The sequence below is a fragment of the Lepisosteus platostomus genome, chromosome 2 (genome assembly GCF_059453375.1).
Source record: "Lepisosteus platostomus isolate fLepPlt1 chromosome 2, fLepPlt1.hap1, whole genome shotgun sequence".
In the NCBI taxonomy this organism is placed as follows: Eukaryota; Metazoa; Chordata; class Actinopteri; order Semionotiformes; family Lepisosteidae; genus Lepisosteus; species Lepisosteus platostomus.
The window spans coordinates 67,338,654-67,364,725 of NC_142612.1; the positions used below are offsets into that span (position 1 = coordinate 67,338,654).

Consider the following 26,072-nt stretch of genomic DNA (forward strand, 5'->3'; position numbering starts at 1 on the left):
TAAAATAGAGATAATATACAGTAGTACAGCTACTCATATACTGTACAGAAAAATAACCCATGTTGAGGAGATACTATTTGAAGACAAGGAGACTTTAGCAGGAACCAAACTGTATTTTTTATAGAAGGGGTTTATATACTGCGCAGTAGATACTGTAGGCAGGTTGTGAATGAGCAGGCTTGGAGGCAGTCATGATTGTGTGGGGAAACATATATTGTTTGCAAAAAAGGTGGGGAAGTGTGGTGAGATGGAAAGGAATATGCTGCCACCATCGTTCCTCTCTTTTTGTGAATAAGCAGCCCTGCTGCACGGCCGGTTCCACTTTTCAACTAGTTTTTCAGACATCAGGTTTGACATAACCATGACAACAGTGTCCCATTTAGTAAAGCCTGTCTAGCAGTTTCTGCTGTGTCAGTAGATTCCAGTGTTTCCTTGATCCATCTTATTTCCCGAGACTGTATCGATGGAGCACCTTTGGGATTAACGTCAACTGTAATCTCTTGTGAAACTATAGAGTCTCGGGTAACTGGAGGCTACTCTGTCTGGTATGGGAACAGACACTTCAGGTATTCATTCTATACACTCAATTCTTCAATTATGGAGTGCTGCATGACAATAGCAGGCATTTTGCACATTGCAGACCTGTTAAAAGCTACAGCTTAAATGTTCTTAAGCAAAGATGAGTCACTGATGAAAATCATTGTGTGCTTTATAAAAGGGACGTTATTAAGTGATGTTTGGGAGAAATAATGACAATTCAGTATCACACAGCTGTACATAATCACCTTCATTAAAGAAAATATGATATATTTATCAAACACAAAACACCTCCCATCGCATTGTCCCTTCTCCACTGTATCTCCACCTCGCAGCTACCCCTTAGTTTACTCCTCTCTTGTTTTCCCTACTGAGAGTTAAATTATATACCAAGTACTGAGTTCCAGGTTCCAATGCTTATTTGCTGCATTTTGTATTGCCTCTCAGTATATAACTATTTTTCAAGTGTAAACAAAAATTAGTCTTGAGAGAGAAAGAATGAGCCTCAGGAACAGTGTCAGACAGCTGCCTTTCAGAGAAGTGCATCTGGCCACCTGTTCAGCCAATTGAACGAGTTTTTAGCCCCAGAAGAATCTGGTTTACCCTGATTCGCCACGCAGCTGTGATTTATGCAAAGCTGCAAAAATATATATTTCTTACGTGCACAAGTCGTTCTGGCAAAACCAAAGTTAAACTAATTATTAGATTCTCCAAGAGACCTTGGAGACCTTAAAAATGTGCTGTTAAAGATAATTGTAATCTTTCATCACTCTCATAACAGCCATTATGCACCAGCAGATCTTCTGAGGGGGTGGGCATTTCAAAAGCCATATTTAACAAACACAGAGCCTTGATTAATTACAACACCAAGGTTAACACTAACTCTTTTGGAAACTGACATAGAATCTTTAATGATCAAGCAGACAGGTCCTCAATCAAACATACTGTGTGAGGGATGGCACCTTCTACAGTGCAGTGTCCTTGGTTACCATACTGGGGCGTTGATTTGGAAATTCTGGTTCAGGTGGAGGAGTGCCATCTACAGGTGCACCATCAGCACTTGATTTTTTGGAGGTCACCCATTCCAGTACTGTGGCTTGAATAGCTTTCAGAATTTGAAGAGCACAAGCTACAAGGTTGTAGCACTGCTGCCGAATAGTTTTTAGAACCTAAGTACATTGTATTTTAATTTCAAAAAGCATAAACTTATTTCCCATATGCAATCTGTTACCTTATGTACTATAGAGGCAAAGGAAATGCTTGTTCCTTCCTGTAACACCTTAATGATATCTTATTCAACTATCAGGGCACCCACTTGCAGTACCTTTATGTCCATCATTAACAGGAGTCACTTTAAATTTCAGAATGTTGCTTTCATTGATATACTCAGGAACTTATATCTGGAAAATTAAAATTTTACCTTTGGGAAAACATGTGGCAAATAGCAAGAACAACAATTCATAGCAGGTGTCCACAGTAGAAAAGAAAAATGATACATGTTTGTACAGTAATATCACAATGGTACAAAATAAACATATTAACAATATACTAGAGAAAAGAGCAATGATGATACTATTAAATACACATCAAGTGGAGAGGGACAGCTGAAATGGAGAGAGCACCCAGAGCACAGCTGGCCATAGAGTCAATCAACACAGGAAGCCTTACTCTAGCTTGGATGTTCACGAGGACAAGTGAAGACATCAGATAAGCTCATTAGAGAATTTTGAGTAAATCAATTATTAGTTAATTGTTCTGATTGTGAAATGATTGTTGTCTTTCCTTCTTTGTTTTTCTGTTCTCCTAATTATTTTTAGGGTGGTGTAGGTACAAAGAGAGGGGAAGACATAGAATAGTGGGTAAGCCCCTGAGCGTATAAGGGATTTATGGGTTAAGAGATCCGAGGTTATGAGTTCAACTCCCTGCTACAATAAGGAGAAACAATTATTATTATTATAAGGTAGATAAGGGATAGTCATCAATCTCCATTGCTAAGCTTCGTGAAAATACTTAATTCAACTACCTAAGCACTAAGACCTTATATAACAGTTTGTATTAAATTGCTGTAAGCCAATTTCTAACCCAGCATTCTTTTCATATCAAAGGAGCGCCTTTTCATGAGGAGTGACAAAGCTATTTTTCAAGTGCAGAAAAGATTTATTTTTGTGTTTTAATGTCATAAAAATACAGCTGGACCATTATTCTTAACAGAGAAATAAGAAAAAAAACCCGAAATTCCATCAATCTTCATTTATCAGGAATGCCCCTTATTCCCGTATCTGTTCAAAAATAATCCCTTTCTAAAGGGAAATGGTTCATCGATGGACAGAGGGGAGCATTCAGATGTCAAGATCGTGTATCATAAACTGTTTATTCTTCTTTTCAACCTTAACAATATTCAACATCATTTAAAGAGATTAAAAAAATATTAGTTGGCTGCACATTGCTGTATATACAGTATTTGGGTTTCTTAGGATCTCTATTGGCTGGGGCTCTAGCACTGTGCTGCTTCTTACTTCTTGCAGCCTGATTCCACATAAGAATCAAGGCAACCCAGAGGCTATCCTGGAAGCACTGGCTGGATGGCAAGACTATACCCTGTACAGTCAGTCCATCTGAGAGCTCAAACATACACACACGACATTTTAAAGACACAAATTAACCTACACAGCATTTTGAGGGCAGCCAATATCAGAAAGTATTATATGGCATAAATAATTACACATTGCAGCCATTCGCTATGAAGGAAATAAGCATGTTTTCACATTTTTCTCTATGTTTTCTCTTTCCTATCTTTGCTTATCCAAAATGTGTCAGAAGGAAGTCTTTGTTCATGCATCATTTTAATATGCGGCATTTCTCCTCCTTCTGATATCTGTATATCTTCAGGAAACTATTCTTCACAAGGTCCATGGCAGCCCTGAGTCTATACTGGAAGTACCGAAAGGGTAGGGCACTAGGTGGGACTGTGTCATGGGCAGGTTATCACTACCATCCACACATACAGGGGGGGTTGTTTACAGGTACTATTTCACCCAGTCTGGATGTCTTTGGAAGGCAGAATGAAACTGAAGCATGAGGAGTACAGTATATACTCCACACAGTCCAAGTGTGAATTTCTTATCTTCTTTCTAGTCTCAGGCGTCTTGAAGAAAAAAAAATATCCAAATTGCCTGTCTCCTGTGCCTGCAGGGATAACCCATCAAAAGGTTCGGAATAAATCTATCAATTTCTGCTTTCTGATTTTTTGCAGTCATCTCTCCCGGGCAGTTTTAAAACATCTCCAGACGCCATGGTATCGCAGAGACATTCTGTTGATGCAGCTGTTTCTTCATCATTACAACTGTTTGAGAACCCAAAGGCCAATTCCCCAAGTGCAACTTATTTCTTTCATTTCAAGATACCTTGGCTGTACTGAAGGTCAGCTAACTGTATGTTTAGGGAATGCAATAACTCTGGTCTCGTGTCTATTTCAGTAAACTCAACTGTTGCCAAGTTTTGCTCCTATAAAACAAAAACAAAAATCTGTCCCAAAAGCACAGCGTGCAACACTTTTAAAGGTTTAGTGGAATCCCTTTTCATTGAAGCTTAAACGTTTAAGAAAAGGAATAATTTATTTCATGCAGAAAAGAGAAGAAAAGAAACCAAAGTTTCAGCTGTGGGGTCTTCATCAGGTGCATTCCTACTTGTTCCTTTGCAGCCTACACATGCTGACACAGCTACAGTGCCTAACTTAAACATTTAAGAAGATGCACACTATACAGTACCTTGCAATGTCATGTGTTTAGGTGGATAGGCAAAGGAATTACAGAATTATTTGCTTGAATGAGGTTTGACAGCCTAGAAATGAGGACAAAGTAGTCATGATCCTGCGCGTGAAGTGAGGCCAAGGGCTGTGATGAGAGAGAAGAATGAAGAATGGAGAATTAATGACATGCGTTTACACAGGAACAGGTGACAGGAAGTTACTTTAAGTTAGTCGCCTGTTAACTGACCTTGTTCCTCAAAGTAATATTACAGTTGCATTACTCTTTGAAAATAGTCACATATTAGTTTTGTTTTTGGCTGTTTTTTTGGTAACTGCTCAGTGAACAACCTAATACATTTGATCCGTTCAGGGAGGCTTACAAAGCTCTCTGTTTAATGCACAGCTACTGAGTACCCTAAAATAAAATGCTGTCAGGCTGAAAATGTCATGTTTTGATAGGAGACATTTCAATTAAATGCACATTTTAAATAAGAAATGAAAACTGCAAATCAACATGCAAAATTATTCGTTTTTGAGTCCTACATAATTGCTAATATGTAGGCACTGCATATTTAAAAACATTGCCTAACATAAAAAAAATGTCCAGAAAGATGATGTAACATTTTCTTTTGTTGCCTTAATTGTAATTGTTTAAGCACCCTTTATTATTATTTTATTATTTCTGCATTTGACATGGTTTTCAAATCCACGCCTGACCTTCAATACAATATAACCACTCAAAAGAAAGGAATTTCATTTTTTTAACGACACAAATAAACCACATACAGTAACTTTTTATTTGTTTTCTGTAAAACAAACTTCAAAAAGCCTTTTTTTGTCAGGCTAATGTACTTTCTTTCCTTAATTTCAACTTCACTTTTATTTAAACTTTTAAAGTCTTTAAAAGTGTTGACATACTGTATGTATAGGGCCTCTTGCTTTGGTTATGGAACATAAAGACAAATACGACAATGTGAATAAATGAAAGTGGCATTTAAACAATGAATACTGAAAAGGTTTCCGAAAATCCGGTCTATACTGTATATTTCTACGATTTAGTAGGACTCTAGTAACCTCACCCTGATTTAAGCAATAACATGGACATTAGATGTACATTTCGCACTGGGTAAATCATATTCAAACCAGGAGGTCTTCAGCTCTGCAGCTGGAGATCCCCTGTTTAGCAGGTTTTATACTGTAGGCAGCCATTATATTACCACTTGCTAATGTCCTGTAAGAACTGAATTGTGATCAATTATCTACTTGGGTGATTTGGTAAAAGTATTTGGTTTAGAAAAAAAAAACCTGACCAAAAAAAGGCCGTTAAAATAATAGTTTTAAGTTTTTATTTTTTTTCTACAAAGTTCTTAAACAGTAAAGCCTGAAAAACATTTATATTTTTTCAGTATCATTTTTATTCAATCATGTTTTATACAACATTGCGTTTGTATCTCTAAAGCCATAATTTATACTACAATATTAAGTCCTTTTATTAGTCATCAGCCATTTCAAATCTACTCTGTTCAATTCATTATAGGACGTGATACTCACCCCATTTTAAAAACTGTATTTATATAACTCTGACTGGTGATCAAGAGAACAGAGATTTTGTTCTTCTTCAAACACTTTTAACACTGAAAAAGCAGAGGTCAATGCAATAACTGACTTTCCGTCTCTAACAGAACTGCTTTAGTACAATCAAGACAATAAATTCAAGTGTGTTAGTTTTTAAAAGATTAAATCTATTTAAAAAAATGAAAACCAAGGGCAAAAATTAAATCTCAGGACAAGGTGCCAAAGACAGGGAAAAAGTGTTAGCATCCAATTATCAAACCCAAAGATGTAGGAAAGTCACGATTTAAGTAACAGTGCAATGGGTAAGATATTCTGAGCATCCTTCTATCAATGAACCAACTACTAGGAGATTTGGCCAATTTTACAATTTCACCTTTGAAAACCCCTTTGAAAAAAGAAGAATAAATTAATAAATTAAAATTTAAATAAATTAAATATTGCAACCAAGACAGATATTTCATTATATTTTGCAAAAACACTAAGCAATCCTAACCAATTTCTGCACAATAAAGTTGGTGTAAGTTTGTGTTGGTTTCATATACTGTTTACCAATTTATATTCATAAATACAAAAACAGAAAACAAAAAAATCACTCGCATAAAAAAACAATGGTTGACTTATTCCAAACACATTTCATTTGTGCTTTTTAATTTTTGTTTAAAAGAAAAGAAAAAAAGAGGCAAATTAAATAGCTTTCATACTGTAAATTAAAAAAGGAAAGACCAGAAAATGAAAAAAATGTATCAGTCTTGATTTACACTATTTTGGCTTTGGTGTAAGTGTTTTAGTTGTACTTAACTCTATAAGCATATTTTGTATAAAATAAAAATCAACCAGGTACAAGTCAAATGTATCTAAGTCTCCATTCAACCCTGTCATAGATTTTGTTTGCAGGTAAAGCCAAGATCTTTCAAAGCCTAAGGTTCTTTACCACAGTCAAGGATCTACAATATTGCACAGTATATATTTATATGCGTGTTGAATTTGCTGGAACTTAATTTTTACATTTTAAACAACAATTCTTTAAAAAAAACAAATTTTTAGGGGGGATATTGAGTTTAAGGTCATCTGAAGTAACTGCCATCTAGATACAATAGACTTTCAACCTAAAGAAACAGAGAAAAAAGCATTTTTTAATCAATAGATTAAAACAAATCAACAGATTAAAAAAACCTATTAAAAATACTTCTATCTTTAGCTGCTGACAAATCTCAGGAGGCTTAAATTTGTAAGGAACATGACATAAAAGATGACATGATCTGTGTACAGTATGTCTTGCATGAGACTCAAAGGATTCCGGTTTTCCAATTTCTCTTTTGAAATCATACTTTTGTTCTGCCAGCCAGAATTCTGGTCTACTTCAAACCATGTTTAGCTTCTGTCATGAATAATTACAGTCTCCTTGTAGAATGTTAAATCATTCCCCTTACAGACAAAGTCACCTGCTATACAGTAGGATTCCCACCAGATACTACTATACTGTAGATGCGTTAGAAAAGAAAACACCAGTCAAAGGAATATGGTGGGAAGAGGTTAAAATAGTGTATGAGTGAACAAATGCTGTTTTGGTAAATACAATAGATTTTAAAATTTGCTGTAAGTAAAGACAAATATATTAAAGGTTGATAGTTCAACGGATTTCACAGCATACAATAGTTTAAACAGTGACTTCACCTGCAATGAAATATAAAAAAAAGACTTACGTTCACAATGTTGTTTGATCGTAAAAACACTGTAAAATGTAAGGACACTTGGATGCGTGCCCGCATGCATCTATCTTAATCTGAATCCAGCTCAAAAGAAGGGTACAGAGATGTGGAAGCAATTTAGCAAACTGTGCCCACTTGCTGCAGATAGGAATCGATTCACGTGACTGACATGATACTGCACGTTCAAGAAGATAAATAAATCTTCCCTCTTGTGTGCAAATCAACTCCTGGGGCTAAGAGTGCCATGGATTCTGTGCACGGTCACCTGCAGGCTACTGTTGTCACCCACGGCAAGTTTACCGTTTTCACTGCAAATGCAGATCAACCCATTTATCACCTCATCTCGCTGGCATGGAAGAGGGATTCAAGAGCGAACAGAGATAGGACATTTTTTTAAAAGGGTGCTTACACACTGCCATAATGAAAGAAGCTACTGTAAAGGAAAAGTAATACTAGGATTCATACTATATATACTGTATGTCGTTTACAGATTTCAAAATTGACGGAAGAAGAACAAGAAACTATTGCAATAATAATTAAAGTATTATAAGACCAATCACGAATATCAATGAAGTAGGTGAAAATCTTTTCATATTCTGTGTGAATATATAATACATATGCACGATGATACATAATTAAAGTATCAAGACAGGTATCCATTTTCACCTGGAGACAATTTCAAAGGATATGTGAAATCACTTGTTGGTCAAAAGTTTATTTCTGTTGCTAATTATGCAAGGTGACATTCACTCTTGGAATAGAATTCAGTAATTACTCTGAAACACAAAGATCCACTACACTGTTCTCACAATGAGAAGACCAGAGGTTTCAATTAAAGTTCAAGGATTCAACATCTTCTTGTAATTAAAATTGTCCCCATCAGTAGTTTAGTACAATGCATATACTGTATAAGGATGATGCTACAGAATAAACAAATCCCTTGATAAGAAATATTATATATTAAGTCCAAATAACAGCATGAAAGAGTAATCACATCTGTTAAACAGAGACCTTGGAGTGAGAATTAATTAGGATATTCTGGTGTGTTGATTTACTTAGTTCTGATTTACTTAGCTTTTTCTCCAGTCATATGGGCATTGAAATGATTAAATGTGACAGGACACCTATGGAGTATTGCTGGATGAGAAGCATCTGAAATTAATTATAGCACATTCTGGGAGGGGGGGTGGGGGGGATTATAGGTTATGACACAAGCGAACAATTTCAAATGCAGTTTTAATGCTATACCTAGTGATAATCTGAATAGAGGATGCAAAGCACAGCGAGACTTTATAAAGTCTAACTAAAAATAGTGTTATTTAATTATTTCAAACAAATATATTGCTGTGACAGCGCTGGCCCTTCCTCCTTTACATTCCTCATCTACACTCCACACGGTTGGCGTTTCACCTATCTTTGGGTAGTTTAGATGGCCTGTGTCCACTCTATTGTACTGTTTGGATTCCTCCTAGAATCTGTGCTCTGTGTTGTTCCCCTTCTGTGGAAGGCTGAATGGACTGCTTCCAACTGCGGAACCTCCCAGGTCTCTACTCTCTCTCACACACAGGTCTCTTGCTGTTTGACACTCTTCCCGTCTTCTCTAACTCTTCATTACCAGGCTTTTTATTATTCATATACATTCTGACTTCCTGATCTTTTTTTTACTCTCATAATCTCTCATTCTTACTTTAGATCTGTCAAATGCTTCCACACTCTCTCTCTTCACAAAGGCTCTTCTCTCAGCTGGGCTTCTGTTCTATCTCAATGATAAACCTTGTTGTCACCTCCCAGATGATCCTGTTTGGCCAGGGACACCACTCTATAATAAACCCTTAGGTCCCTGACACAGCGGTAGCAGGCTTGTCATTTCTTTTTTGTCTCTCTTATTTTGTTTCAAAGACCACCCATCTTCTCGCATTTCTTAAAGTGCAGAGAGTACCCCATACTCATTCAGTGCCATCTAGCCTCCTGTCTCTCAGCTGTGGTGAGAAGATACCCTGCCACCTTGCCAAGTGATGCTCCACTCCTCCAGCTGTTAATGCTGCCTGTCAGCCCTGGTCCAGCACACTAACCCTGCTCTATAGCAGCTCACTTCATCATCATTGGGCCTGGCAAATAAACTACCATGCTGCTAGCCTGCATAGAAACCGCAATGCCCCTCATTACAGACTTCCTCAAGCTACCTTGTAACCCACAAGTGTGTCCCACAAGTCTAGTAAGCCACGTCATCAAACTCAAAGCAAAAACCTCCTGTCTGTGAAGCATGTTATTAGCCTAAAGTATTGGCTAATTCTGTGCAGAGCCTGACAGCGCCTTACCTTCACATGGAATCTCATTCCTTTCGAGCGCCAGTAATTCAGAGCTTTCCCCCAGCACAGCTGGGCCTCATTCTGCTGTTTTTCTCAAATAACAGGCTCAAGGCCACATATCGTGGCTCAAGGCCACACCACTGGGCCACTTCGCACTGCATGACAACACCTTAATGCTTTTGTAAAACCAAAAAGTGAAAAATTGGTTGTTTTTGCAACCCTGAAAGATGTATCAATTTCCTAACTCAAAACCTTTATCCATCCACCAGTGACTGATTTAAAAATAAAATTTTTAATCAATTAAAAATGGTCAGTACCTGGATGGGAGACCTCGTGGAAAAAACTAAGGTTGCTGCTGGAAGAGGTGTAGAGGTTTCTCACCCTGTATATCCCAGTAGTTCAACCTGGACTTGAACGTAAAAAAAACGAAAGAGCTAATAGTGGACTTTCAGAGACACAGGCCACACACTCACAGCACACTCAGCATTGATGAAATGGAAGTGGAAACAGTCACCAGCTTTAGGCTTTTGGGAATTCACATCTCTAAAGATCTAACCTGGACTGTGAACACGGACTTTATCTTGAAGAAGGCTCAGCAGCGCCTTTATTTCCTGAGGTGCCTCAAGCGATGGGGGATGCCAATACCCGTGTTGGTGAACTTCTACTGCTGCACCATCGAGAGCATCCTCACCAACGGGATCACCGTGTGGTACAGCAACACCTCTTCTCGAGAAAGAAAGGCACCGCAGAGAATGGTCAATATGGCCCAGAAGATCATCGGCTGTGGTCTCACAGAGATTGAACAGCTCTATCTGAACCGCTGCCGTGGTAGAATTCTGGCCATCACAGAGGACAGTCACCACCCCGGGCATGAGCTCTTCACCCAACTGCCCTCAGGCAAGAGATACAAGAGCATACGGACACTTACCACCAGATTCCTCAATAGCTTCTATCCACAAGCACTGCGATTGCCGAGCACATTTAGCCATGCCCCTTGGACTGCACCTACACCATCTACCTCATTATGATTTCTTAATTATTGCACATGCCCAATCATTGTTTACATGTCTGCATTGTTTACATTCAAACTGTTTACTTTACTTGTACATTGTCTACTGTTTGTTTGTATATTGTCTTGATGCACTGTCTGCACTTTGTGTTTTTACACTTGTTTTAACAATCGAGAGACTTTCTTTAAGTAAGAATTCCATTGTACCAGTACATGTACCGGTTACATATGGCAATAAAGTTCAAGTTCAAGTTCAAGTATAGTGTCAGGGACAAATAGTGTAAAAAGGTGCCATCCTGACTCTCTGTGGTCATTACAAATTCCAAGGTGTTTCTCTATAAGAGTAGGGGTGTTACACTGGCATCCTGGCCAGATTTCCCACTGGCTTTTACCAATCATGGCCTCCTAATAATCTCCATCTCTGAAGTGACGTCATCACTCTGTTCATCATCCAGGTGGGGCTGTACATTGGTGGTGGTGGAGGTGAGGCCCCATTACCCGTAAAACGCTTTGAATGGACTGTCCAGAAAAATGCTATATAAGTGTAAGGAATATTAATAATAACTTGTAAGATTTATATCTTATATATAAGTTATATGGCCCCTCTAACTAATGAGAAATACAAATACTAATTTACATAAAAATAAAGGAAGAATTAATTTCAGGATTTCAGAAGAATTTAATACAATTAAAATAAAGGAAGAAAACTGTAAGGAAAACTACAGTTTTTAATGAGGTAAGTACAGAGCTTCATAGCAGAGCTGATAAACCTTTTTTTTAATAAGTAATATTCTTAGGAACGAATTGATAGAGACATTAACGTGGATAAAAATAATTGCTGAATCTTACCAGACAACAACTAAGCCTTGCTTTTTGATGTCCAACAAATGTCAGTTAAAAGAAGGTGATCATATACTTTGTTTTTTAAAATATAGGTCATCCCAATTTCCTCTGCTATTTACAGAAATTAAAGATTTCCAAGGAAGAAAAGACACTCAGACAGTTATTTCTAGAGTTAACTCCAGCTCCTTTGTTCATAGAGAGATTACTGTAGAAGTATTGTAAATACTTGGATGAAGCACAAATTAATATATGAGCAATGTATAAAGAATTTCATTTACCTTTATAAAATTATGAAGGAGAAAACTATTATTTTATATTTATTGCATAAAAAGTAAATAAATATCCAGAGAAGATTTTATGTTAATTAATATTGTCTCACTGTGATAACCAACACTTAAGCTTAATTTTCTAAAATAGTATTTTGCTATTTCTGGAACAATACTGAAATATGTATTTTCCTCATTCTTGTACAGTAATACACAGTGTTAACAGGCAGATTTAAAGCATTACATGCAATCCAATTTCTGTGACATGGATTACGTTATCTCTACACTAATATATTCCTGTTTGATGCTTCTAGCACAGTACATTATACCGACACTTTGCAATGCAAAGATAATGACAAAAATGTATTTTGTTTCCTAATAATCATTGTTCTGGTATAAAATACGATTCATCAAGATAATTACAATGTACCATATGATTCTTGTGATTCTTTCTGTTCGGGCCTGAAATATCTGGTATATACAGTATACTATGTCGACTGTACATAATGTAAGAAGTTAAATATTGTTCTGGAATTAAAACAAATACATACATTTCAATTCTAACACAACATTGTACAATGGTACTGTTTATTTTTACTATTTAAGCTTTTACAGTTTTTTTTTCTCTTGGAAAACATTACTATTACCAGAAATATTATAATCACAGGCATTGCTCTGATGTGCAGTATACTGTATCTTGTCCCATCAGTTTTCATTAGAATACTTTAGGAGAAGTGAGCTCTGTCATGAAGTGAAACAGCAACCCGTCTCATCCGTTGCTGATATATGTACAGCCATAATTTTGGAAGTCATACAGCATGGACGCACAGGACACACTCAGGCCTTGTTGTATCGATCAAAGCTACTCCTACAGTAGTTATGCATTATTTCAGTAACATCAGGTGTCACATAATGTAGGGCACCATTAGCACATTGCTAATGAACATTCATATGTTAGACTTATCTCAGTTTTCTGTGCAGTTACAGACAGATGCGCACATGGTATTACATGAATTTAACATGTGGCACTAGGTGCTCCAATGTGAATGAAAAGAGGTACTGGTATTTATTTTAAAAATATAAAGTAATAGAGAAACCTGTTTTTTGTGATCTTTGCAGCAAAGCATCTATGTACTTATTTTGCCTATGGCAATTTCTTTTTCTGAAATTCAAGCACGTGTTCCAACCTGCTCTTGGCAAGGATTATGATGTGTGCCTTATCGAACTGGCTGTATTTCATCATGGTAATCATGGGGGCGCACATAGAAATATGAACCTCCAGCAGACAAAAAATGAAAACAAAGCGAGAAAATGCAGACCTTTAGTTAAAAGTTTTATTATCTTGCGCTCTTTTTGTTAGAAAGTTTGGTACAGTTAGTGTAATAACTGTCTCCAGCCACATCTGGATAAAAAGGATAAAAAATGTGGCTAAGAATATCCTCTATACAACAAACGTTATGTAAGATCTCAGCCAGAAAAATAATTCAGACTCCATTAGTGATGAAATTAGGCGTGACTGGGGTTTGCAATGAAGAATGAAGAGAGAAAGTCAGCTTCTTCTTGAGAAGGTGAGGGACATACTGTAGAATTGCAGAATCCCAGAGCAAGCAGAAAACAGCATTTCTGTTTCTTTTTTCTAGTTGTCAGCAGTAGAAGGCCACCTTGAATTTTCCATGCTGTTGGAAGTACTGTATTCAGTCACCGTGTACTGTTCGACAGGAGAGAAAAACCCATCATCTACAGCCTTTGAAATATCAACCTGCTCAGGCTTCAGCATTGTGAATACAATGAATGATACCTTCCCTGTTTAAATATGTCACTATTTTAGTATCACTGGTAACATATAACATGTATTTAAAAGATGAATTATATATTACAAAAGGGCAATATTATGGCTGAAAGAAAATTAGAATTTGGCGAACAAGATACCATGAAGACTTGAATTTGCCATTTGCAGGTGGATGAAGTATTTGATAATATTTCAGCCAAATCTTCCCAATAAATCCAGATTCTAATATTATACTTTTTTAGTGTATATACTGTACATACTGTATGTTTTACACACGGTTTAACAAATTCATTTGTTGCAGCTTCCCTTAATAAACGTAACCCTGTAATGTACTGTATTTACATTAAAACTTACTTTTCTTTTCCAGTGAACTGTTTGTATGGTGCAGGTCAATCTCATCTGAAAACGATGTGTTTGAAAATAAGGGTGTGAACATATGTAATATTTAAAAATGATCAATAGACAGACTGTACTGAATGAGGTCACATGGCTCCATTAATCGTCAGTTGAGTAAAATTATTGGCAAAGCACTAATCTTAAAGACAAATATTTATTATACAAACTAACACCAATGACTGTTCACACACTGTACCTTAGTTTTAATAGGAGTGGGTTATTTTGAGTCCAAAACTAAGAACCTAGCTCACTCTAGACTTCACCTTAATGCTCCCAGCAGTGGACATAAACACTTTTTAATGTAGGTGGGATTGCTTTTATAAATTTAATAATCCTTCACAGGTGAGCCTGTCCTCTCAACCATTTCTGAAAAGCTTTTGTTCCAAAGAGTAATGCATTAAAATAAACAAGAGTGTTATATTCTGCTCAGTACATCGTGGCTTGAAATCACTGGAGAATGATGGTTTGTAGGCTATGAGACGCTCTCCTGTCTCTTCTCTTGCTTAAATTATTCCTTATTTTAGAATGCAAGGTATGTCTTGCAATAAGCTGTCCATCACATGAATGTACAGTATACTGTACGTGTCTGTGCATTAAAAAGACATTTTTCTTACAGGACCTGTCCCTTTTCTGAAAGAACAAATCCGTGAGAAGTCTTAAATTTCCTATCAACACGAGAGTTCAAATCATAACGTAGCTTATAAGATCATACAATGTATTTGCTTGTTTGGATGCTAATCTTATTAATGGAAGACAATAAATCATTTATTTTTATTTTGACTTCCAACTTATATTAATCACATTGCAAATCAAGTTTGTTTTAAGTCATGAAAATAAATTTAGTATTAGTATTAAACCTGCTATAAAGTGAATATACAATAATAACAGAATCATAATATACAGTAAAGGTTTACTCTTCCTTTATTCATTTCAGTCACATATATATTTATATTCTTTTTGAGATTTTGCAGAAAAGACACTGATGCCATATATATTCATTTATATTGTGTAACTATACTATACATCTCCAGAAAGAAGCTCATGAGTGCAGATTTGCTTGGTGTGGACAACGTAAAGAGAACAGGTTTTCATGACAACCTACTAATAAACACCTCGTGCAACATTTTCTTGATATATTGAAATATTAATGAAGAAGTAAGATTATGCACAGTATCTTTTCTAACTGTAAAAAGAACCATTTTCTGTCTTTCAAAGCACGAGTCAGTCATTCCCAGTGGAATTGATAATGCATCCTCGAAAGGCAGTCTCAGAGAGAAGAAGCCTTTCCCCTGCTCAGTGCAAAGGAGCCTCATTACACAGTGAAGATTCTTGCCAAGTCTTTAGCATCAGGTTACCCCGAGACGAAGCAGCATGGATAACTGCAACGCTGGCTCATAAAACGCATGAATTGTGCACATTAAAGCTGTCGCAATAAATACGGCTTAAGTTCTCAAACCAGGCTGGTATATTTATCTTTGTATTTCTGTCTTCTCCTCTGCAGCCCCTTTTGATGTGGCTTGAATGAAAGGGAGCATTTGTGTTTTCAGTTTTATACCCTCCTTAGAGCAGCTCACGGCAATGCTTCCTCTACTTAGTGGAAGTTGGGTAAAACGAGAAGGAGCCAACAAGTACCTCTCATTCACAGTCCATCATTCCATTCTCTGCAGGCTTGATTGTGATTTAATACCACTGATCTTAAGTGTTTGTTGTTTGCCTTTTTAAAGCCACTTCACGCTGAAACATTGTGGCAGTAAACAACTGGAGATTGTTGGTCTTTTCTGCCGGCCAGATCTGTTACACCCCCATTGTCAGTACTCATGTTTGCTCATTCACACCTGAAGAAGGCTCCACAGCCTCTTTTCCTTTCAGCATTGAATAAGACTTTACCTCTTTGCAGCCTATGCAGACGACGCATTTAATTACATATAAATGCTGTGGTATATATAATTAATAAATATATCCAAAATACTACATACATATTATTTGATTTCAATGCTATAGAAAGTCTTTATTTCATAAAGGTAGAACTAGCACACTGGCCAGGAAGTGAGCCTGGGACCTTGTAGATTATAGGCAAAAATGCTACAGTACCACTAACCAAATTGTCACTTGGGTTGATTGATTTTTTTTTTAATAAGCCTTTGATGTTCATTCCAACAGTGATGACATGAAAATAGGCATGTCAAAATGTTTCCAAAATAACCACAGGTGACCAAGTTAATTTAGATACTGCTGTTTAGGAAGAAAGTGGAATACCCTATCCTACTACAACCAGCTAAATGTATTTATATTCATAAACGAATACTGTTAACCTTTGATGTTCGGAAACTTATTTTTATATTCAGCTATTTTTTCAGAATTTCCCTTTAGTGAAAGCAGCACTCAGTGAATTATATGTCACCATTAACAGCTAATAATAATGTAATAATGTTTCTTTATTAGCCCTATACAATTTCTTGCATTAGGAATGCGTCTTTTCGCATACCCCAGCTTTTCTCCAGGGAGACACAGACACAGACAGGGAGAGAAGCTTGGGGTCAGAGTGCAGGGTCTGCCATTGTACGGCGCCCCTGGAGCAGTTGGGGTTAAGGGCCTTGCTCAGGGGCCCAACGGAGTAGGATTCCTCTGCCGGCCGCGGGATTTGAACTGGCAACCTTCCGGTCACAGGCGCAGATCCTTAGCCACAGAGCCACCGCTCCAGCTATGAAACTGCTTACCCTGATGCTGTATCTGTTGTTGCGGGGGACTTTCATCAGGTCAACCTGCGGAAAGTTCTTCCGAAATATTTCTAGCATGTCTGCTGCCCAACAAGGGGTCACTGCTTGATCACTGCTATACCTCTATCAAAGACGCCTACCGCTCCATCCCTCGTCCTCATTTCGGACAGTCGGATCATCCGTGGGTATTTCTCCTGCTGGCTTACAAGCAGAAGCTGAAGGGGGAGCATGTGTCGACAAGAACAGCTCAACACTGGATGGAGGAGACAGATGAAGTGCTGCAGGACTGCTTTGAATCTGTGAACTGTGTTTAAAAGTTCATCAGCGAACCTCCATGAGTACACTACAGTCCTCAGCCGAGTTTATTAAGAAATGTGTGGATGACTGTGTGCCCACAAAGACAGTTCTCTTTGTCCCCAATCAGGATCCATGGTTTAAAACCCCAATGTGTTCAGTGATCCCGCCCGTGTGTCTGCGGAGTCTATTATTGGCAATAGGAGGCGATGCCCATTTCATCGTACTTAACAAACAAAGCCACAAAACCTTTACAGAAAACTTCATATCAGTCGAAAATAGACAACTGGAGCTTCACAAAAAGGTTTTCAGAACTGTTCTACACCACGGCAATCGATCATAACACTTATTATGCTCTTTATCGGCTGATGCACTTTCGCATAAGAGCGTCGATAGGTAATCGATAAGCCAGCAAAACATGACCGCAAAAGCAAAAACCAGCAAAAAAATGATAGATCCCATGGTTTAACCATCCAAAAGAGCAGTTATACAGTATATCCAGAAAGTGCTTAGTTTTACTCATCTCCAGACCTTGAGGAAATTGAAAGGGTTTAGCAAATTTTGAACAAGCCTGCCTGGAACAAAGCGGATCTGATTGGTGAAAAACGCTGTCATTCATTGTGTTTTCAGCCATTCAGAGCCCTTTGGGGATGGGACTTCCTCGGGGAGTCTCGGGTTGCCTTCTTCCTGCATTGCAGCTGTCAATCATTGATACAGAAGGGATGATCAATTATATTCTTATCAGAGCTCATTGTTTTACAACCGTAGGCTAATCTGAAGTTTTTTTCAATGCCTAACAGCAGAAAAGGCTTTCTAGCAGTGCCTAGAGGCTTTTTATAGCAGTTGTGGAAGTTTTAGACCAGTTGGCCACGGTTTTTTACGGGTATTTTCAATCTTTCTGTTCCCATGTGTTTTAAGAAAACTACCTTATTCCAGTGCTTATCCCCTTGCTGTTTTCCTTGTTTACCCATGACTGTGTGGCCAGACACAGCTCCAATTCCATCCACAAATATGCTGATAATTAATAATTAATAATTGCTTACACTTATATAGCGCTTTTTCTGGACACTCCACTCAAAGCGCTTTAAGGTAATGGGGACTCCCCTCCACCACCACTGTGCAGCATCCACCTGGATGATGCAAAGGCAACCATAGTGTGCCAGAACGCTCACCACACATCAGCTATCAGTGGGGAGGAGAGCAGAGTAATGAAGCCAATTCACAGAGGGGGATTGTTAGGAGGCCATGATTGATAACAGCCGATGGGGAAATTTGGCCAGGACACCGGGGTTACACCCCTACTCTTTTCGAGAAACACCCTGTGATTTTTAATGACCACGGAGAGTCAGGACCTCATTTTACATCTCATCCGAAGAACGGTGCCTTTTTACAGTATAGTCTTCCCATCACTCTACTGGGGCATTAGGATCCACATGAGCCGCAGGGTGAGCGCCCCCTGCTGGCCCCACTAACGCCTCTTCCAGCAGCAACCTTAGTTTTTCCCAGGAGGTCTCTCATCCAGGTACTGACCAGGCTCATACCTGCTTAGCTTCAGTGGGCTGCCAGTTGTGAGTTGCAGGGTGATATGGCTGCTGGCTGCTGGCTGATGACACTACCATCATGAGCCGAATCACTGCTAAAGATGAGACAGCCTACAGGGATGAGGTCAGGAACCTGGTGGAGTGGTGCATTGACAATAACCCCTCCCTCAATGTCAGCAAAACCAAAGAACTGGTCATAGATTTTAAAAAACAGGGTGGTGGCCACACCCCTATTCACATCAGTGGGGTGGCTGTTGAAATGGTTTGCAGCTTCAAGTTCCTGGGTACCTTCATCACTAATAATTTAATGTGGTCCCAGCATGTAACTGGAGCGACAAAGAAGGAACAACAGCACCTTTACTTCCTCAGACAGTTGAAAAAAATTGGGCTATCTTCAACTGTCCTTACCACATTTTACAGGTGCGCTATTGAGAGTGTGCTCACGTGTGGTATTACAGTGTGGTTTGGCAGCAGCCTGTCGTTGTCACGGATGTCGGAAGGGACAAACCATGGAGAGGCAGGAGAGTGGAAAAAGACCCATATGCGTAGCGGTGGAATGGGGGATTAGCCCGGGCTCAGCAGTTCAGGAGTCGTATAGAAACCTATGCCCTCAGGCAGCGGACGTGGGGCAACCTGGATGCTAGGTGGGTCTCAGGACATCCGAACATCAATGCTGAGCGAAGTTGAATCAGTGACCCGGAAATATATAGCCCCAGAGAGAGAGGCACCGGAAGGACAGCAAAGCACAGGAAACTAGGGACAGGACAGAGTAGGAGCGCCCTCTGGCTGCAGAGGGCATGACAGTTGTCTGACCAGAAGGCATTAAAGGGGGTGATCTGGTCAGTCCAGTCCATCATTGGAGTACAGCTCCCCTCTATTTTTGATATTCTTTCAACTCGCTGTCTCGGGAAGGCTGGAAGTATCGCTAAGGATACCAGTCATCTTGGTTTTCTCATTTTTCGCCCACCTTCCCTCTGGTAAGCGTTTTAGGAGCATAAAGGTACGAGCAGTGCGAGCTGGCTCACACTGATGTTTTTTTTAAGTTGGATGTTATTTAAATTGTTGTTGCTGCTGCTGTTCTGTGTTTATGTTTTTGGTGTTTCCTTAATGTCTTTGTATTGGAGCATACATGAAAATAAGCATTTCATTGCACTTGTGTATACGACAATAAACTGAATTGAACTGAACTGAAGTGCCACATAGCGATCGTCTTTATCCAGTGAATCACCACAAAGAAGTACGCCACAGTACAGTGAAGCAAATTGCATCCCCCGTAATGTGTTACTTTTAATGCACATTCTGAATGGCTACATCTGTACACTGATCATTCATTTCCAAGATGAAGTTAAAAATACAAGGCAAACAGCCCCAGGGGACATATTGATAGTTTTTAAATGGCATCAGATATCCTCCCTTACCAAATAGCTGTCTTTCTGTGGGTGTCTGTATTAAGTGTAGTTTTAATTCTTTTAGACTTATATACAAGGGCAGAGCGGTGGCTCTGTGGCTAAGGATCTGCACCTGTGACTGGAAGGTTGCTGGTTCAAATCCCATGGCTGGCAGAGAAATCCTACTCCGTTGGGCCCCTGAGCAAGGCCCTTAACCCTAACTGCTCCAGGGGTGCTGTACAATGGGAGACCCTGCACTCTGACCCTAAAGTTCTCTCCCTGTGTCTCCATGGAGAAAAGCTGGGGTATGTGAAAAGACAAACTCCTAATGCAAGAAATTGTATAGGGCTAATAAAGAAACATTACATTACAGTACCTTGCACACTGCTGAACATAACTGAAGTTATAACAACTTGTAGCTGTGAATGTGAAAGAAGTATGAAGATCAAAACAAAGTGTATTTTATTAACGTTGCCATCAAATATGATATTTTGTTGTGTTGATATCATTTCTTATTTTAGAAACTAACTTGTTTTACAAAATAATTTCTGGTCTGTGCTTTATTGCCTTTCATGTGTTCTTTTTGTTTTAACTGATGTATGATGCATACATTAAAATGCCATTTCCTACTCTTGGACCATTTCGTCTCTTTTTCCAACCTGTATATTGGCACAGTATGTATGGTGCTATATCTTGTATTATTGATTAAAAGATCCCCCAGTCCCAATGGGAAGCAGTTCAGACAGGGGTACTGGGGACAGAGAGAATGTAGGCACTCAGAATGATTAGTGCATTCTAGAATGGTAACTACGGTGACCAGTGTGTGCTCCAGGCGCCATGGAGATGTTGAGTGTGTGGACTGCCTCTGCTGTGAACAGCTCAGCTCCTGACAGCAAGGAGCCAGGGAACCTTACTGATTTTTTCGTGCCGTCAGACTTTTCAGACTCTCAGCGCTCAGCTGGAGTTAAACGATTTGGATTTGTGTCCAAAAGTATTTGAAAAGCTACGAGGGGCTTAAATTAATTTAGTAAGATCCCTGCGTTGCTAGATCGGATTGGAAAAACAAATTCCACGTTTACCTGTGGGGCTGCAGTACTGTGGGGGGGGGGGGGGGGGGGGTCTTTAAGGAGTTCATAATACAAAACAAAACTAAAACTGGTGTTGGGGGGGGGAGAATAGAAAGGTGAGGCATACAGTCAGTTACAGAACAGAAATGAGTGCTCTCTTAGGTTTTATTAGAGGATTTTAAGTTTTGCAAACTTGGTGGCATCAAGCCTCTTGCATTGTCCTATCACGTTGGAGTTTCCACCAATATTGTTTCAAAAGGTTCAGACTGCCAGTTTGTTTCTGTCATTGCCTATTATTACCACTCCTCTTTTGTTATAAAGTTCATCTCACTTGATCAATGTGTGTGTTTTAGCCTTGATTTGTCTCCTCAAACAGAGGAATAGACACAAGTCATCTTTGTGCTTTTGTGTTCTGATTTCTCCTGACATACTGTACAGTGTCCAAATAATGCTGTTCTAGTTGAAAGAGCAGTCTGTGTGTGCTTAATTATATACACCCACAAACTGTACACAGTATTCTAATCTTTTTACCTGAAAGATTAATAACAAAAAAGCTTAACAGCACCACTAAATATGGAAATATACAATGTATAATTGTGTGCAGTGTCTTAACTAACAGGTTTCAAACAAAGCCTCACTTAACGTCTTAAACTTAAAGTTTGTTTCTAGATAAAGGATATTGTATCTGAGCTGAGACACTTCTTGGTTTTCATATAGCTTTTATTAAGCAGTTTTAAATCTCCAGAACACTCAGCACAAAGGACACAGTGTACACATAGGTTCACTGGTTATAAAATAGTTTCACGAGGAATGACAACGCCCAAAATCAAAGCGTAACAAACTATTGTGGAGTGAATGTTTGGCTTCAAACGCTTGGCTGAGGGCCGACCTCCTGGCCACAGGACAAGGAGGCCAGGACCCCCTCGCAGGGTAACCAAGGGGCAGCTGCAGAGGTGGAGTTGGGGTGCAAAAGTCAGATGCGAGGGAGAGAGATATCGCATTTGGTATTTATAGTGTTCGGTGGAGGAAGGACGAAGGGAGTGATTGCTAATCGCTAATGGCTGGGAATGATTGAGCGTGGTTGTTGTCATCCCTCCCGAACTTTCATTAAATAAATTCCATAAATGTAGAATGAGAAATATATACATATCTGAATATATTTTACATTTATACATAAAAACAACAGTACACAAGACCACAAGACATAAGCACTTACAGGATTACTATGTACTAATGACAAAAATACCCCAAATCAGCCTATGTATCACGATCTGCAATGAGACCATTACATTTGTAATTAAATGTAGTCTCATAGGTACTATACATCTACACACTGTGTGATTTTATACAGGGAAAAAACATCAAGCAGTCTATAGCATGGACTGCCTCAAGGACAAGATTTTACTGTGCAGTCAGACAAGATCTGAATGTTTATACTGAACCTAAGGACATCTTGATGGAAATGCTGTAATGTTTTGTCAATATTTGTCAATGTTTTGTTGTATGTTAACAATTTTTAGTTAAACACACAAAGACCCAAACAACAATTATTTCATGGAAAATAAATTTATAGTTAGATGTTAATACACTGTATATTCTACGTTCCATCCCCTTATTAAGTTTCTGAAAATCAGTTTAATTATTACTAAAGCAGTTATCAGGGTCTAATAGGCTTTTGATTAAAATCTTGATAAGAAACAAAAAACAGAAAACATGCACAGATGAAACAGTTCAAACAAAATGAATACCGACATGTTTTCAATAAGAAATGCAAGACTGTCAGAATTAAAACATTACAAATTTGGTATCGTTCCACTGTTCTCTCTGCTGCCACTGAATTGCTATCTAGTCTACAAAGGAAATGACAGCTTTGTCTCTTAGCTGAACATCCTCTGAGTAGAACAAATCAGTTTTCATGCAGACAGCAAACTACAGTTTACAAGAATAATACTCAATAGAAAACCTCACTATTTAAATGTAGACTGTAAATAACATCGCTAATGTAAAATGTTCATTGTGAATCAGTATTTGTTCCAGTGAATAAAATAAAAGTTCCTTATTGTTTTCACAAACCAGATTATATTATCGCTTTGCCATTACAACTAATAAAAATCAAAACTTTAATATTCAAATGGTAGGGTGTTATTACTTAAATTACATTCAGAATGTAAAATACTGGGATCAGTTTGTATAAAACAGTGCTTAAGTGTCTTTAATTACTTGATTACTTTAATTACTTGATTACATGTTATTTATGTTATGTTATTGATGACTTGATTACATGTTATTTATGTTATGTTATTACATGTTACTGTTATTGCTATTGTGTTACTGTCTATTGTCTTATCTTCTGTCCTATTTATATAATGCACCTGAGTGACTAATGAGAAACACTTTTCATTATACTATGCACCTGTGTAAGTTTAATGACAATAAAGTTGAATTGAATTGAATTGAATTTAACACAAAGAGGAATTACTTTCAAATTTAACACAGAATTATAAGGTCTCCATTTGTTTCTAATCTGAGGAAAAGACCTAAACCATTTTATGACAGTGCCAACATTTCACGACTAATCACAACTCTACCAGCACGTCACCTTAGTTTTCTGCATTTTAACTAGTCTGTCATCAACCCTCACGGACAGAACTATCAGGGATGTTTGGATAATCGTATGTTTCTTGTTCTTCTCACAGTTCTTTCCTTCAATGCATAGCATCACTGGAAAATTCTCCTTGATTCACTCCATATCATGTAATCCCAATACTCACTTCCTTAACCATGTCTGCTTTTTCAACTCTTCACTCCCTATCTTCCCCCCAAGCACAAAATTCAATCCTGTTTGGCCAGGGACACCACGCCACCCATAATGACCATTTGCACCCTTTGACACATCTGCAGCTGGGTTGTTCTCTTATTTCTCGCACTCAGAACACACACCGGTCTCTGGATGCTCTCACCTGGGAGTACTCAGGACTACAGCTGTGCTGTGTAGACCTTCTCTCCTTATGCTTCGCATACAAATGACCACGCAGACCTCCTGTCCAGCACTTGACACCCCACAGGCATGTAAGCCAGCTCAACCAATTGCTTTCAAGCCCTCCTTCCTCTGCTGGTCCCAGAGACAGACTAAATGCCCTTCCTCCTGGCTGTTGTTATACACCCTCAGCTAGCACAGATGCGTTGTCAATTCCACACAGCCCTCTCTCCCGCTTTCTAGCTGTTACCTTGGCTTTTCTCCGTAATCAATGGATTTCTCTTAAAGCCTCTTACTCCCTCACATATCTACAGTATTCTTAAAAATCTGTATGTATCGTATGAAGGGTAAACACTGTTTATTATAACTCTGATTATGTTACAGGAAAAAAAATACATTCAGACCTTAATATTTTCAAGAAGCTTCCCAGACCAGAGGATCACTAATATTGAGCTGTTGTACATTTAAGTCAATAGCTATAAAAAGAAAATTAACCTTCACTGGATACACCACATCGCTCATTTTATGCCAACAAACAGCTGATGAATAGAATAAAATACATTTCAAATAAACTTGCATGTTCTCAACTACCTGTCCTAAGTTCTTTTTTGACCATTTCGGAATTGCACTGAGCTGAAAGTGAACACAGAATATTAAATTCGCCTAACCATACCGAACACCACAGAATATACGTGGTGAGGATAGCCCAGCATTGTTTGAATAATATTTGTTTTACAAATGAAAGAAAATGTTTATGTTAAGGATACAAACCAAGAGATCTGCAGTCTTCTTATCTACAGTATTCTGACAAATGGTTCATCTTGATCTCTTTTGCATATTCAAATTTGTAAAAAAGGGTAAAGTTGTTTCAATAAACAGCCAAATACCCACAGATTTCTAGGAATATGTGATGCACAAAATTGTGGCTTGACAATTTACAGTAAGTTATACAGTATATGGACTTATTTTGACTCGAGCTTTTAATCAGATCTGCGTATATTTTGTATTAAGTATGCATATAGCTCTATATTCATACTTTTATTAATATTAGTTCATATTCATAAACATAGGATATGTACTTTTTGTGGTCTTCCCATCTCAAACTAGGAGTTTCATAGTATATTGGTTTATGATATTATGTGCTGATAATATTTTAATTAGGCTAAGTTTAAGAGTTATATTGTGTGTTAAAAGTACTTCTGAAAGGAACTGCAAGCTATATTATAAGATCAATTAACATAATCATTATTTTATCAATATTTTATATCAATATTTATCAATATCAATATCGCATGCCCAATAAATAATCCCTGATCAGTATTTGTACCTCCACCGAGTGTACGCCTCCTTCTGCATTTGTATTTTACATATATACAGTACATCCTATAGATTATTGCAGATGTGTAAAGCATGAAAATGCTAAACCGGATTAGTTAATTGCTTAACATAAAAAATAACCGTTTCTCTAAAATGGCCCTTAAGTTTTGAACAGTTTAATATAAAAAAATAAAATACCCGTTAAAAATGGTCTCATTGGCATGTTTCAGCGAGAGAACTGCTTCCACATCGATTCCGGATCCATCGACACCTAGGTCTGCAATCAGCCATTGTAATGAGCTACAAGCAACACAGGCGGCTTTGATGCGTCCCAAGAGGACCCCCTCTCGCCCACGCTGTCGGTGCGGTTCTGGATGATGGTGGAATGGTGAGCCGCAGAAGCCACCACAAAGTTGCGGTTGTCATTGATAGCCCGGCGAGCAGCACGGCACGGCTTCGTGGTCTTGGATGAACTCCTAACGCTGGAGCCATTCGCTGGGCGCTGGCACATCAGGAAAGCACGGAAACATCTGTAGAACTGAGACAGAAGGCAAAAACACGATCAAATCGGAAGATGTGAAAATCTTCAA

At 38.2% G+C, this 26,072-nt stretch overlaps 2 protein-coding genes and 1 long non-coding RNA gene across 4 annotated transcripts in view; 2 read left to right on the forward strand and 1 right to left on the reverse strand.

The window, feature by feature from the left end:
• The window catches only part of LOC148676870 (beta-galactoside alpha-2,6-sialyltransferase 1-like), a 57,178-nt gene extending 41,738 nt beyond the window's left edge, over positions 1 to 15,440 (forward strand). Inside the window, exon 6 of one of the 2 annotated variants that reach the window (XM_088614728.1) lies at positions 15,397 to 15,440. In XM_088614728.1, coding sequence (XP_088470854.1) covers positions 15,397 to 15,425 — 29 coding nt within the window. In that variant the 3' untranslated portion in view covers positions 15,426 to 15,440. Of the gene's footprint in view, positions 1 to 13,636; positions 13,678 to 15,396 lie in introns of those variants that run through there. The other variant, XM_088614735.1, reaches the window with a different exon arrangement.
• On the forward strand, positions 8,787 to 11,693 carry LOC148676871 (uncharacterized). The gene is made up of 2 exons (XR_015928807.1): positions 8,787 to 10,072; positions 10,333 to 11,693. It is a non-coding gene; the product is annotated as an uncharacterized LOC148676871 (long non-coding RNA).
• Positions 15,441 to 21,887: 6,447 nt separating the features above from the next.
• Positions 21,888 to 26,072, reverse strand: part of tmtopsb (teleost multiple tissue opsin b) — a 40,558-nt gene continuing 36,373 nt past the window's right edge. The window contains exon 4 of the mRNA XM_088614767.1: positions 21,888 to 26,020. Within this exon, the coding sequence (XP_088470893.1) occupies positions 25,766 to 26,020 (255 nt within the window). The 3' untranslated portion in view covers positions 21,888 to 25,765. The remainder of the gene's footprint in view (positions 26,021 to 26,072) is intronic.